The sequence below is a fragment of the Pyrus communis genome, chromosome 8 (assembly GCF_963583255.1).
Source record: "Pyrus communis chromosome 8, drPyrComm1.1, whole genome shotgun sequence".
Lineage (NCBI taxonomy): Eukaryota > Viridiplantae > Streptophyta > Magnoliopsida > Rosales > Rosaceae > Pyrus > Pyrus communis.
In genome coordinates, this window is record NC_084810.1 from 22372834 (window position 1) to 22388229 (window position 15396).

A 15396-nucleotide genomic window follows, 5' to 3' on the forward strand; every position below is an offset into this window, starting at 1 on the left:
TAAAAGGTTTTCTATTTAAAGTCAAATTCGGACGGTAGATAGAATCAGACTCTGATCAATCAAATCAACTCCAATTTCGTCCCCAACAAATCTTCAAAAAGCAACCTTTGTCAAAATATGCTCAAAATATATCTTTTTAAAGCAAACTTAATTGTTACTCTGTCTCTGCCATAACTGCTTTGGGAGATGATATTATTTTTGTTATACGTTACATCTCATTTCGCCTCAGATGTAGGTGTCTTCCTAATTAAGCAACTAATCACTAATGATATCTTTCCGTACTATTTCACCTTCAGCTGACTTCTCTCAAGTCTCTGTATTTTCATCACCTTCATCCATTACTACGATTCAGAAGATTTATATGAACAGGTTTGATCTTCAAATTCCGTGTTGTTTTTAGGTTAAATGTACTCGTAATGTTGAGCTGTTTGGCCTGATATGAGTAATCTGGTTGATATCAATATTTCAACATCTGGAATTTCATTTCTTACTCTCTTTGTCATTGATTTTTGTAGGTATACTTGTTACTAGTTTTGTTTAAAATTCCATATATAACTCTGTCAGTGTTCGGCATCATGGTTGGTATTTAAATACTGCCTTCAGATCTCTTAAAACTGTAGATTAAAGCTTCTTTCGTGTTTAAGCAGGTAAACAACCTGTTATCAAGCCAGAAGTTTTCGTCTAACCATTATTAGTGCCGATTTGGTCAGTGACTTTTTACAAAGAAACAACGACGAAGCCAAATCAATACTTTCTTTACAAATCCATGGCCAATAAATATGACAACAACATTAGCTTGAAGGCCTTGGTGAAAAAGGGGAGCAACAAAGTTATCTTCATAGAGTGTGACAATGATTTTGTTGATGTTCTCTTTAGTTTCTTGACCATTCCGATGGGAACAATTATCAGGCTTACTCGTGAACACCCAGCACCTTCGCAAATAGGTTGCCTTAATAATTTGTATGAAAGCGTTGAGAATGTTGATGCACGTCACTTTCCAACTGAAGCATGTAAAGAGATGTTGCTACATCCCCGGGGGGCTGAATCTCATTGCAAGAATCTCAGATTAAAAACTGACAACGGTGAGGCCACTTGGTACTTTTTGTGCTCTGAGGGTTGCACTCGAAGATGTAATCCATTTAGTCATTATAAAGGCGTTCTTTGCGAGTGCGGAGAACCCATGGATAGTGAGATCTCCCTTTCAGAACTTTCAGAAGAAGGAAAGTTAAAAAGACCCTCGTTCTCAGACGGCGGAGTCTTTTGTAAAGAAGCAACCAGATTTATAATTAGTGATGATTTAGAAGTGATATCTCCATTATATTCGGCAGTCTCTCCTTTCCTTACAACGGTTGGCGTGACGGATGCAAATTCTACTGAGGAGATGACTTTCAATGTAGGAGTTGAAGAGGTAATTTCACTGTAATCCTGCTATGCCAAGCTTTTTCTCTTGCTACAAGTGATTCTGACCCGATATTTATGTTCCAGGTTCTGAATTTTCTTTTACGCTCATTTGTTTCCAAGACACCATTTACAGATGCTCTGTTAAAGCGTAAACCAGAACAAAAACTTAGCAGTACCAATGATAAGCAAGATATACGCTTTAAAAATCAAATGGCAGGAGAGATGGCGAATGACGGAAGAATCATTTCTGTTAAGCTTATGGATAGTAAATCTAAGAACATGGTTTGTTATGCAGAAGCTGGGGAGGATTTTGTTAATCTACTCTTCAGTTTCCTAACTGTTCCACTTGGAGAAATGCTGGATAGCTCTTCCTCTTCGAAAGGCTGCATTGATCAATTGTACAAGAGTGTCCGGGATCTTGATGAGCAATACTTGAAGTCAAATTACCACAAGAAAATTCTACTTACTCCTAAAATGTATCCTGGTTTTTGCTATGACAACCATCTTTTAGGAGTTGAGGATGCCCTGGAGGCTTCATACTATTATGCGTGTCACCGGGCAGGTGATTCTTTTGAGGAAATATTGACTACTGATAAAACCCTTATCCCATCATCTGCAACGACTCTACCTACAGTGCCACTCAAACTCTAGTACTGCAAAGCTCAAGGTGATTTAAGTGCTCGAGGATTTTTAAATGGACCGACGATGTTTACCATAACTGACAGTCTTGTCATAAGGCCTATATCTCCTCTCTTTGGAATTTCTGTTCTGAACGAAATGAAGGTGCCGTTCTCCGACATTGAGGTGCAAAATGTGAAGGTTGGCAGGGAGGAGGTTAGTTATTGTTTTTACAGTTCAATTTAACTTGAGTCCTCAACATTCGGTTACGCTTCCATTTAACAACTCATGCATCTTCGGTGCTTGTATTTTTCAAGCTTCAAGTGTATGTCTCGTTGTTTTAACAATTGACGTCTACTGTATAGTTACTTGCTGCAGGCCTTATTTCTTTTGGTGACATCTTTTCGATGCGATTCAGCTCTCACCCACGTATTCCTTAGCCATAAACGAAAGATTGATTTTTCTAAGATTGTTGATAATTAATGCATGTGTCTAGGTTTACTAATATGATATGAGGCGATGCTTCTGTCGCTAGACTCGCTACAAACTCGAACAAAAGCCAATATGCTAATTGGTTCGTGGTATTAAGAACAGCTTGCTCATATTGTCCTCCTTTTTTTAGCATTTTTGTTAAATTAAAAGATAGGACTTTGTTCCTTGGTTTTGCTTCTTTTCTTTTAATTTCCCTTGTGTCGATCAGTTGTTTGGGTTATTTTCTGCTGGGTAATTGCAAGAACAACATTTATAGCACTGAAACATCATCATCATAACATTCTGAGTAAATGATATTGTTAACACTCAAAATTGTAAAAGTCAAACCCCAACGAATCCGGGTAAATGTTCATTGATTTTGAACGAAACAATCAAATATACTGAATTCCTGGTGGGCTTGGGACATGAACTATAAAATACTGGGTTGAAAATAAAAACAATGATATATAGTGGTTTTCCTATAACGGAGCTACATTCACTATAGTCTGTCGGTTAGCATGGTGAAGCCGTGGAGCATAATCCCCCTTTTCACCCCAACCACTCCCTCTCTCTCTCTCTCTCTCTCTCTCTCTCTCTCTCTCTCTCTCTCTCTCTCTCTCTCTCTCTCTCTCTCTCTCTCTCTCTCTCTCTCTCTCTCTCTCTCTCTCTCTCTCTCCACTCTCTTCCCCCTTATATAAACAAAGTCATCCTCCTAAGACCATCTTCAAGTTGCAAGCAAGAGAAAACGTTAAAAATTAGAATATATTTTCAAAAGTTCCTACGAATCCCACCACAAAATCTATCTAAGTTAATTTTAACCAATTAGAAAATAATTCAAGAACTTTCTTTGGTATAAAGTGAACTAACAAATTTAAGGAGACTCAATTAAAATCCCTACCTCTCGCCTTCTTTATTTTAATACTCCACACATCCAAACTTGATATATTTTTTTCTTTTTCCGAAATTTCTCCCTTTTTTTCTTTTTCATTTTTTTCTCTCTTTCAATAACAATAGTGGTCATGCAATGCCAGTTCCCTTAAACTTTCAATCCAACCTATGTAAAGAGCTTTAGATCAATGACTCTCAAACCACAAGGCTTTAGGGCACTAGGTGTCAAAAACCCTAAGGACTTATTAACTCAGGTTGAAAATGTTACAAAACCAACTAGCCACCCAGCCCCATGCCAAAACTCTATCGTTCGACCTGAGAATCACTACTGATTACACATGATTGATTCGATTACTAAGCAAAGTCTAACTCATGAACTGGTGTTTAAGCAAAACTAAATAGAAAAGATTGTACTGTAGAATTAAACTTCATCTTGTCCAATTGTTCTAACGTTTAAAATAAACTATGAGTGTTGACTTAAAAAGAAGGAAAGTTTTTAACTGACACAAAAAAGGAAAAAAAAAAAAAAAACACACACAAATGTGCTGGGAGCTGGAGCAGAATTCATGACCTGTGGGAAACTTGACAGACGGGCGCTGAGCATCTCACACGCCACACGTGCAAACCATTCCGACGGAAACCCTGGAAAAAAAAGTTATATAAAGGCACTTAGCAACTCGTTTCTCCAACTTTTCAAATTCTAGCCGTTTGAGAGCCCTCCCTCTTTCAAGAGTCTTCACCGCGAGCCCAGAGCCTCACCTCCCTCATTTCTCTCTCCCTTCTTCCAAGCAAACCCTAAAACCGCAGCTCCTCTCTCCACATTTTCTCAAACCCTAATCTTGGTGCCGATCTCAGAGGTAAACTTCTCACCCTCCCTTACCGATTCAATAAATTTAGGCTAATTTTTTATTTTAAAGTAATTTAAAAAAAAAATTATGTACATTATCTATGACAACCCGTTCCGAAAATTTTTAAAACGTACGCGTGAAAAGACGATTTTGCCCCTAGTGTGATTTTTACGTTGTATGGTTGTTTTGAGCTTGGTGTGGCTGGTTTTGCACCACACACTTTCCCCCACACATTTCCTTCACCCTTTCCCTGTCCCTGCACCTGTCCCGTGCCATTTCACTTCCATTTGTACGGACATACCCCAAAACCCTTGTAATCTTCACAGATCGAAGAAACAAAGTACATATCCATGCTCGTGAGGTCCTTAGAAGTTCAACCATACCCATTTCAGGTAAGGATACCTTTGTTTTCACGTCGAACTTGGGATACCCGATTTTTGGCACTGTTCATGCACACGTAAATTCTTATGTTTTTGGGAATTTCAAGCTTGTAGGAAGCTTGGTGAGGTCCTTAGGAGGCTCGGGGTGGTTCGTTTGAAGGTTTTGGACGTCGAGATCGTGAGTTTCGAGGTTGGCCGGAGTTGGTGGTGTTTTCCTGGTGAGATTTCGTGGATTTTAGCACTTGAAAGTGGTATGAACTTGTTCCTCTCGTTGTAAGCTTCAATTTGGTACCAATTTTGTGAAATTTGGTTGAAAAACGAAGAAAATATCACGATTTGAAGTTTTCCCGATTTTCCAGCGCCAGCGACAGCGTTGGAGCCTCGCCCGAGAAGACGACGGAATATTTCGTCAGTTTGGACGGAATATTCCTAACGTCGTTGACGAAATCCGTTAAAATTAACGGAATATTCCTGACGGCGTTAACTGACGCCGTCAGCGTGCTAGGCACGTGCCTGCGCGTGGCCGGCGCGTGGGGGCGCTTGCAACGGTGAAATTTTTTTCTAAAAATATGGGGATGTTCCTGAGGTTGAGTAGATCACGTTGGTGTATTCATACACCCCATTTGAGCATTGTATGAGAAGTTATTTCTTAAGGTTGGTTATGCGCTTTAAAATTAACGTTTTTGTAGTTGTTTCGCATATAGGTGATACATATCCCGAGGACGAGCATGGTCACTCGAGGCAAGGGGGTTACGACCCTTCTACATACCAGTGAGTGGGCTTTTGGTTTTCTGTATATACCTATATACTTATACTTTTCCCAGAAAGTGATATGAAACGTTTATTCGTTTATATGCCATGCATTATATTGCCGTTTGTTTATGCATTGTTAGTTGCATATATATATATATATATATATATATATGTTTGGTGCTGCGGACGCACAGGTAAGTGCCAGGTGAGTATGATTTATGTTTACATTCAGTAGTGATTTGAGATGCACAGAGAGCTCATAACCTGCACCCCCGGTGTTAGTGCTCCCGCCCAGAGTTGGGCACAGTCCTTCACGTGATGTTCACCTCCCGCACCACACGCTCATCTTGGATCCAACTTAGGTGCACAGTCCTGTCGTACATACCACTTTAGGTGGTTCCGACTCGTAGGTGACCCGCGATTATTCGTCCAGCCTTCACGTGATCGTAGCACTTGAGCGTACTTATATTACACCCAGGCCTGTCGTACAGACCACTTTAGGTGGTTCCGACTCGTGTGCAGGTATAGTTAGTGAGATGGAGATTTGAGCTCTAGCTTCAGCCGTACAGGTCATGTTAGGTGACTCCGGCTAACAGATTATATGGCATTGATGTGATATTACCTGAGCACTTGCATTTTACTTTGAGGTTTTGGCATAGCATACTTTCCGAGCATGATTGATATATATGTATATTATATTTTCTGGGAAGTATACAGGTTTTACGGCGAGGGGATTAAATGGTTTTCGAAAAGCTTTGTTTTTGCCCACTCACGCTTTTGTTTTGCGCCCCTCCAGGTTCTAATTGGCTAGTACGTTTGGTGGCTTCCCTGAGGATTTTTCCGGCATATCTGACAGACTGATACCAGTGTAGGACCATCTTCGGGTGTGCTTTTGTATTGTCGTTTTCTCCCGGACTGCATTAGGTTTTCGTGCTCTGAACTTAGTGTTCACACTTACGCTTGCACATGTATGTTATTACCTTGTGTAAAGCTGGTTTTTATTTATTCGTATTATTATTTTATTAGCTTCCGCACTGTGCACATGGTTACGTCACTTCCACGTGACGGCCAGCATGCCCTGATCTCGATCGGGGTGTGTCATTATCATAATTTAATTTTATGAACATTTTAACCTAAAAATATCTAAATTCCGATAAATATTGAAAAATACTAAATTTGGGTGAATTTTGAGTTAAATAATTTTTTTTATTTATTTTAGCCGTTGAATTTAAATTTGGGCTGTTAGATCTTTTTTTTTACCGTTAAACCGTTAAATTTGATTATATTCGATATCAGTCGTTGGATTCAATAAATCCTGGGAGACATGCTCATGTAGGTGGGGTCTCGCTGGTTGTGCCCACATCATTTTCTGGGCTAAATCCTAAGGAGAATTTGGCTTCTTTTTTTTTTTTTGGCTTTTAGCTTTTTAACCCACACATTTAGCATGAGTTGGGTTGGGTTTGGAGAGAGAATAAAACCTAAAAAATAGCATTTAACCCAGGATTGGGTTTTGTCTAAGGAATGTCAAAGGTGTGGTCACAAACAAGATGATGTGGGACCTTCCTAACACTCAATTAAATATACAAATTAACAAATATTTAGTTTTGATCAACGTGCCTTTATGTAGTGACCGTCTGTAGAGCATACTTTTGCCTAGCACATCCAATTAGCACAACATGCCTAGCACAATATGCCTAGCCCTTAGCCTAGCACAATATGCCAAGTACTTCGGAGACGGCATGTCATGTGCTAAAGAGGTGCCTCCTTTTAACTTCTGAGATCTTGTTCTTCCATTTTTCCTTTGGGCCTTGGTCTTCTCTTCTTTTCTTGGGCCCTTGTCGAGCCTCCTCTTAGGCCTACACTGTTCTAAGGGTTAAAAATGACCCCATGTTAACATATATAATATCAAAGACTCTCAAACTTAGTTTTTTGCTTGTCCTCAAGCAGAATAAAACTCAAAAGAAAAATAAAACTTAACAAACTAGAAACCTAACTAAAGCTCGACTAAGATGAAAATTTTCACCTTCAAGTTGCAAGCAAGAGAAAACGTTAAAAATTAGAACATATCTTCAAAAGTTCCTACGAATCCCACCACAAAATCTATCTAAGTTAATTTTAACCAATTAGAAAATAATTCAAGAACTTTCTTTGGTATAAAGTGAACTAACAAATTTAAGGAGACTCGATTAAAATCCCTACCTCTCGCCTTCTTTATTTTAATACTCCACACATCCAAACTTGATATATTTTTTTCTTTTTCCGAAATTTCTCCCTTTTTTTCTTTTTCATTTTTTTCTCTCTTTCAATAACAATAGTGGTCATGCAATGCCAGTTCCCTTAAGCTTTCAATCCAACCTATGTAAAGAGCTTTAGATCAATGACTCTCAAACCACAAGGCTTTAGGGCACTAGGTGTCAAAAACCCTAAGGACTTATTAACTCAGGTTGAAAATGTTACAAAACCAACTAGCCATCCAGCCCCATGCCAAAACTCTATCGTTCGACCTGAGAATCACTACTGATTACACATGACTGATCCGATTACTAAGCAAAGTCTAACTCATGAACTGGTGTTTAAGCAAAACTAAATAGAAAAGATTGTACTGTAGAATTAAACTTCATCTTGTCCAATTGTTCTAACGTTTAAAATAAACTATGAGTGTTGACTTAAAAAGAAGGAAAGTTTTTAACTGACACAAAAAAGGAAAAAAAAAAAAAAAAAACACACACACACACACACAAATGTGCTGGGAGCTGGAGCAGAATTCGTGACCTGTGGGAGACTTGACAGACGGGCGCTGAGCATCTCACACGCCACACGTGCAAACCATTCCGACGGAAACCCTGGAAAAAAAGTTATATAAAGGCACTTAGCAACTCGTTTCTCCAACTTTTCAAATTCTAGCCGTTTGAGAGCCCTCCCTCTTTCAAGAGTCTTCACCGCGAGCCCAGAGCCTCACCTCCCTCATTTATCTCTCCCTTCTTCCAAGCAAACCCTAAAACCGCAGCTCCTCTCTCCACATTTTCTCAAACCCTAATCTTGGTGCCGATCTCAGAGGTAAACTTCTCACCCTCCCTTACCGATTCATTCACTCAGGTTCACCGATTGAAATATACCATACAAGAAAAAGCTTCAACTCCTTATGATTGTGTTGTTTCTTTTGCAGGGACCTGACATCTGTAAAAAAAAACGACGATGGAAGCACTGGTACATCCCCAAATCGCATTTCAAGGAAAAAAAACCACCACGTAGTTGTCTCCGTTCTAGATCCGTCATTTAAAGGTATAACCCACCGAGCTCTCCTTTATCGTTCTTGTTCAGTAAGATCAGCAGTTCGAAAATCCATATAAAAATTCATGCACGTACATTACACTGGAAATCGCAGATCCATAATTTTTGAGAGGTATAAAACCTGAGTTTGATCTGTCTCTGTCTTTGACTATGTTATCTATAGAGCCCTAAAGACCCCAATTGAATTCTTGAATGAATTGAATCTGTGAAGTTTGCAAGCCCATGGTATGTTCGGATCCAGCAGGCATCAAGGGAAAATGGACCTGAGTTGCGAGGATTAGATCTACTACATGGAAGGTATAGATTTTCACCGTCCTTTCACTGTAAATAACTCATCTGCACATGTATGAATCTGCTGGTGAAATTTTTATTGAACTCTGAGCTAAAGTAGAAATCTGACATATAATGGAAATGAACTCTTGGACCCAACTGGATTAAGCAATGTGGACCCTTGTGCAGTCGGACCCTGAACTTTAGAAAATGTATTAGGAATTTTGAAATGGTATGTGATTAATTCAGGGGGTGGGAGTGAGTGGCTCTGAGTGCAGAAGCTTCATCAGAAATGCCATGGTACGATCTCTAAAAAACCCGCTTGGTAACTGCTATCTGCTGTGACCGCTTAGAAACATGCTTAGGGTTATATCTGCTAGATGAGCATGAATAGGGATGGCCTCAGAAACCTAGTCATGCAATGAGAGGTTAGGACCCCATATCTGCTAGTCTGCTTTGAATTTCCGCCTTTAATTTCTGCCATATGGTACTAGTACAACTGCGGTGGTTGATGTCAATGTAGAATTGCTGCTGGATGCAGGATCCAGCCCTATATTATCCGTCCAGGCGGTCTTGTTTGCCTTGCATGTTTTGAAATCAAGATTTATTTTCTGCAAGCAAATATGTATGTTAAAAATTGTAATACAAAGATTTGAAATCTTCAAGTAAAATATGGAAGAGAAATAAATAACAAAAATGTTTTTGGATTTTTCAAAAATTATCACTCTTTTTCAGCTTAAGATTTCGATCCAGTCCCAGCCAACCAGGATACAGCCAAACAGACACTGACAAACGGAACTAGGGTGTCCAATCTAACCAAGTGGGCCAATCAAATCGGAGGTCGAATCGAACCAGGGTCTAGGCGAGCATATTAGTAGGTCTAGTCCTTTCTTAAGTTTCAAACGCTTAGGTATTGATTGGGACGGTGCCCAGCCGTCATGAACTTTCTAATGCAGGTTTCTTCCTTTTCTTCTCTAATCGTATTTCTCGTAATTCAGTAGACCTTATTAGTTGCAGTCACAGTTAGCTATCAAATACATCAATCTCTCTTATAAAAGACTAATTAGAGGCCTATACAACCAATCTAAACAAAACTGATCAAACTCATCTGGTTGCCTTTATGCTTCCTTTGGAGATTATATTCTATTAACACCTGATTAGCTGGTGGTTAAAGTCATAATGCTATTCATAATTTCAGAGCTTCGAATCTGCAGGTACGATGAAACCGTAAATTTCTTCCTAGCTAAGTAATGAATACTTCTTTTTCAAAAGCTAAAGATGGCGGCCCTTTATATGCACCCCCACTCAAAGTGATCCTCTCTTCTTTTCAAAAGCTAAAGCTTGGTTATCTTAATGCACCGCTTCTTCTGTTTCTATAAAATGATTGTACGGATTGCATTATTCATTGTTTGATCGATCTCATCAGTTTGTTTTTTAATTAGAAGGTCACTGTGATGCATCCTTCTGTAAGTTCGTCACTGAACTGCCCTTTTTAGAATTGAGCATCAGTGATGCGATCAATCTCACGGTAATGAAAACGCGAGGACTTTTTGCATTTTCATCACCGAGTGTGAGATCAATTGATCAGTGATTGTATAGAAGCTGAGTCCTTGTTTCATTCTACACAGATTTTTTAATAGTAGAAGCCACAGACTTTCTCGTCCACACTAATTAGAGGCGCATTCAGTGAAAATATACAATGATACCAAGTAATTTTTGCTGGTACCGTCACATTGTCATGTTTTGTTACGAATTCACTCATGTTATAACACATTGGTTAGTAACACAAAATAGTAGTTGTGAGGATGTGAAGGTAAAAGAGTCACATCGGTGAAAGAAAAAAAACCTTACAATGACAAGTTGGGCTACTCCTTATATCGGCAATTAGTCTTACAAAACCTCAGCTTTGTTCACGATATCAGAGCAAGTTGGCTTACATGTGAAACCCAACGGTCACATGACACGTGCTCTATGTCACCTAATTCGTACAACCTCAACTTTCTTCACTTGTGTCACCATAAAACTTCTGTACAAGTTTTAGTATCAATATCTTCTTTTAGAGATGCTATTTAACACCTCATTAGCTTTTCAAAAGCAAAAGCCAAAATGCCCCCTTGCAACCGTCTCCCACTTATGTATGACTTTAAGCTGAGCCTGTTTTATAAGTCTTCGTCTTCTCATTACCTTCACCCATTACTTCAGCTTCGCAGTTTTACACAAAAAAGGTAAAGATATTTGATTTCCATATTCTTTTAATTTTATTTGTACTTGCAATGTTGATCTGTCTGGACTGGTTCAATCTGCTTGATATGTGTATACTGACCTGAAACTTAATTGTTAATTGATATACTGTCTCTGCCATAACTGCTTCTAGAGATCGTATTATTTTTGTTATACATTCCATCTCATCACTCATAGTATTTCACCTTCAGCTGATGCTTTCTCTCTCGTCTTTGTGTTTTCATCACCTTCATCCATTACTACGACTCAGAAGATTTATACGAAAAGGTTCGATCTTCAAATTCCATGTTTTTTTTGTTAGATGTGTTAGAATATGAGTATGAAACTAAATATTATGAGTTATGTTTTTCTGATGGGTTTGTGAATTTCAAGGCTGAAATTATTTTCTGCTGCAATCCATGGCTAATACATCGGCGGACACCATTAGCTTGAAAGCCTTGGTGGACAAGGAGCGCAACCAAATTATGTTCATAGAGTCAGAAAATGATTTTATTGATGTTCTATTGAGTTTCTTGACAATCCCCATGGGAACAATTGTCAGGCTGGCACCTAAGCCATCGGTACCTTTAGAAATAGGTTGTGTGAAAAATTTGTACGCAAGTGTTGAGAATATGGATGTAAAGCATTTCTGGTCTAAAGCATGTAGAGACATGTTGTTATGCCCCCCGAATGGGGCCGAAGTCCATTGCAAGAACCTCAAACTGAAGATTGACAGTGGTCATCCCACACAGTACTTTATCTGCGAAAGAAATGAATGTATAACTTATAGCAGCGGTGTTCTCAGATGTGATTGTTGTGGAGGAAAGATGAATAGAGAGACAGAACTTTCAGCGTTTGAAGACAGAGGCATCTTTGTGAAAGGACCAGCCAGACTTATAATTAGTGATGATTTACAATTGATGCCTCCTTTTACTGCGGAAAGTCTTTCTATATTTTCAGAGCTTGGAGTCATGAATGGTAATACTACTGAGGAGGTGACTTTCAATGTCGGATCTGATGAGGTAACTGAAGTATCGACATGCGCCTTTGTTTTTATTTTAACAACTATATCGATCAGTGGGTTTTCTAACCTGTCTTGTGTCTTCTGCTTTTAGGTTTTGAAATTGCTTGTGTGCTCATTAGTATCAAAGACACCGCTGACAGAAACTCTGCTGAAGAATAAACGAATACGGAAATTGAGCAATGAAAATCAAGTAACAGATTTTGAACCTGAAATTGTAGAAGGCACAACAAATACAAACGGAAACATTTCTGTCAAGCTTATAGTGAGCAAATCCAAGAAGATGGTTTGTTATGCAGAAGTCGGGGAGGATTTTGTGAATTTGCTCCTCGGTTTCCTAACTATTCCACTGGGTTTCATTGTAAACAAAATGCGTGATTGCTCATTAAAAGGATGCATTAGTCAGTTGTTCAAGAGTGTCCAAGATCTTGACAATCGCTACATGAAGTCAAACTACCACAAAGAAATACTACTCAGTCCCAAGCTTGCCCCCGGTGTTTGCCATGACAACCAACTCTTAGAAACTGAGGAGGCCACATTTTATTATGCAAGTAACCGTGGCATGCTGTCTACTGATAAAACTCTTCTCAAAACTCTTCTCGCTTCTCCTATTTCAGGTGGGTTTTCGTCTTTCGGAGCAAAACCTTTTTCAACAAGTGCTGTTGAAAGTTCAATCAAGTCAATGAAAGTCATGGGTCCCAAATCCTACCAAGATCAAGAAAAAGGAGTTCGAGGCCAAGGATTTTTAGAACCGGCGATGTTCACAGTAACTGACGATTTGATCATAAGACCTATATCTCTAATCTTTGGCCTGTCTCTCCTGAATGAATTGAAGGTGCCTTTGACTGACATTGAAGTGAAAATCGTGCATGTGGGGAAAGAGGAGGTATCAATTATAAATTATAATTGTCAATGAAATCTTTACGCGATTTATTTTCACAGACAAAATATTCTTTAAGTTGTTGGCTCTTGTTTATGTTTCTTCTTACAGGCTTTGCGTCTTTTGGTGGCTTCTCTTGCTTGTGACTCTGCGCTAACCAACGTCTTCATTAGGGAGCCAAAGCAAGAACAACGTTGAAAGCCTGATTATAAATATGTTACAAACTGGAGCTCTAATTTGTATTTTTGTGTGAGAATACTTGTTCACACTCTTGTTTGTACGTATTTGCTATGTGATCTGCATAGAGTGTTGTCAGCATACTAATATAAGTTCTGGGGTTGAGAACTTGTTTGCAATTCAACGTATGTGTGTGGGTTTGCCAGCCGAAGATAATCTAGCCTGTCACGAAAATTTTCCAAAAAACTTTTCCTGGAAAATGTGTACAACCATGATGTGATGGGAAATTTTTTTAGGAAAACTAATGAAAAAGATTTGAAAATTTTGAGTTTTAACGATAAGGACAAAATAAAGGATAAAGTGAATAATACCAGAATTGATTTTTTAGTATAAAAATATGGTTTTTCCGTTAAAGTGAACAGTACCGCGAGCTTTTCATTAAAACTCCCAAATTTTTTTCCATGATATGATGTGATACATGCGGAATTCAACTCGTATTAGGAAGAAATCAATAAGCGTCTTGATAATGGAAACAAATATAGACAGCCAGGGTGTAATGGAAAACAATTGACCAACATCCTTGGAGAAATCAGATCTTGTTTAGCTTAGAACATCTCTAAAGAAGATGTCAAAATCATAAGTGGAATGTCACTGTACATATTTGACATCAATGTCAAATTTATTTTTAATTTATTTAAATAGTTGGTCCCTTATTCCACTAACATTTCAACCAATAAAAAATTTGTTTCAACATTTTTTAATAATTACAATCATTTAAAGCTCTATTTTAATAATAAAATAACATTTGACAATTTCGGTTGGACAAGTACAAAATTTGACATAAGGCTTCAAATTGCCACATTAGCCATCAATTGTAATTTGACTCTTATAATTTGACATTTCCTTTGGAAATAGTCTTAACCATTGGAATTCGGTTACATACAACATTATTCCATGGTGGAGTCTTAACGAAATTTTTTGTCAGCGCCTATAGCTTGTGCACTGAGAACACAGACCGGCACTTCACATGTGTCATAATACAAATTGAGGGACATTTGAAAATAAAAAACTTCGCTCCCAACTTATAATATGACACGTAGTGTATTAAACCGTGTTTCGAGTACATGGAAAAATCTCTCTATTTTGTGCTCAAAGAGTTAAGCACAAGCGAAATGCTAAAGAGACTCTCTATGAACTCTTCGTCATCTCATGTTTTATTACACAATTTCCGTACCAACATTATAAAATATTGTGCAACCTTGTCAGATGACTTTCCCAATTCATGTTAACACAATTTTTGTAATCGTACCCTATCAGTTAAATATTAATAAAAAATGAAACTCTAAGATCATGAAAATATATAAACAATAACTCAGATCTGAAAATATATAAACTCAAATCCAAAAGACACACACAAATTCGAATATGATGCGGTTTGAAAAGAATCTAGATCATCTTTGTGAGAATCCCAAAATCCGTAAATCGTGCACGTTTATCGTACATTGTGCGATCAAAACTCATTTTAATTTTTTTTTATTTAAAATTGAACACAAACAGTACCTGACAAAATTCTGATTATGAACGAACACGATTTACACGGATCCTGACAAAGAGGATCATGTTGGTTTTGAAAAAACCCATATCTGATGCACTTACAATCTCTTCTAACCAATTCCTCATACACTTCTACCCTCTTAAATTCCAACGAAAAAGTTCAAAACTCTCCAATATAAACTCACCACCTTCAAATAATTCACAAAAAAATGGGGGAAATTTGGAAAAATAGTCCAAATTTGGATCATGTATAGAATTTTAACCAACTAATATAATTATTTATAATTCAAACCAAAGCTTGACATGAAAATACTACAATACCCTTTGTTAACAAACATAATTACAATGCCCTTTTTCTGTGAGAATTACTTTCAATTTTTTCTCTAAGCACTAGTATGCTCACCCAGCTTACACAACCACCACCACAATTTGTAAAACCTGTAATCCGCCCTTTCTGAGCTATAAGTGGAATAAAATGGTGAAGACCCACAAACTTAACGAGACTTGTCAAAAGAACTGAACCCCTCACATGCACTGAGACAAGCGTCAAGCCGGATAGATGGCACACGGTATAGCATTATTTATTATTACACTGCAGCTCAATCCACTACACTACCACCTCAG

At 38.1% G+C, this 15396-nt stretch overlaps 2 protein-coding genes across 2 annotated transcripts; both read left to right on the top strand.

Annotated features, from left to right (window-relative positions):
* The first annotated feature begins 766 nt into the window (after positions 1-766).
* Positions 767-2052, top strand: LOC137743152 (uncharacterized). The gene is made up of 2 exons (XM_068483049.1): positions 767-1408; positions 1486-2052. Exons 1-2 carry the CDS (start codon positions 767-769, stop codon positions 2050-2052), a joined length of 1209 nt encoding a protein of 402 aa, XP_068339150.1.
* Positions 2053-8395: 6343 nt separating this feature from the next.
* On the top strand, positions 8396-13386 carry LOC137743536 (uncharacterized). Its single transcript, XM_068483449.1, has 7 exons — positions 8396-8416; positions 8526-8641; positions 8814-11145; positions 11353-11428; positions 11534-12162; positions 12256-13047; positions 13153-13386. The coding sequence occupies exons 5-7, from the start codon at positions 11560-11562 to the stop codon at positions 13237-13239; spliced, it is 1482 nt and encodes a 493-aa protein (XP_068339550.1). The 5' UTR covers positions 8396-8416; positions 8526-8641; positions 8814-11145; positions 11353-11428; positions 11534-11559; the 3' UTR covers positions 13240-13386.
* Positions 13387-15396: the final 2010 nt, after the last annotated feature.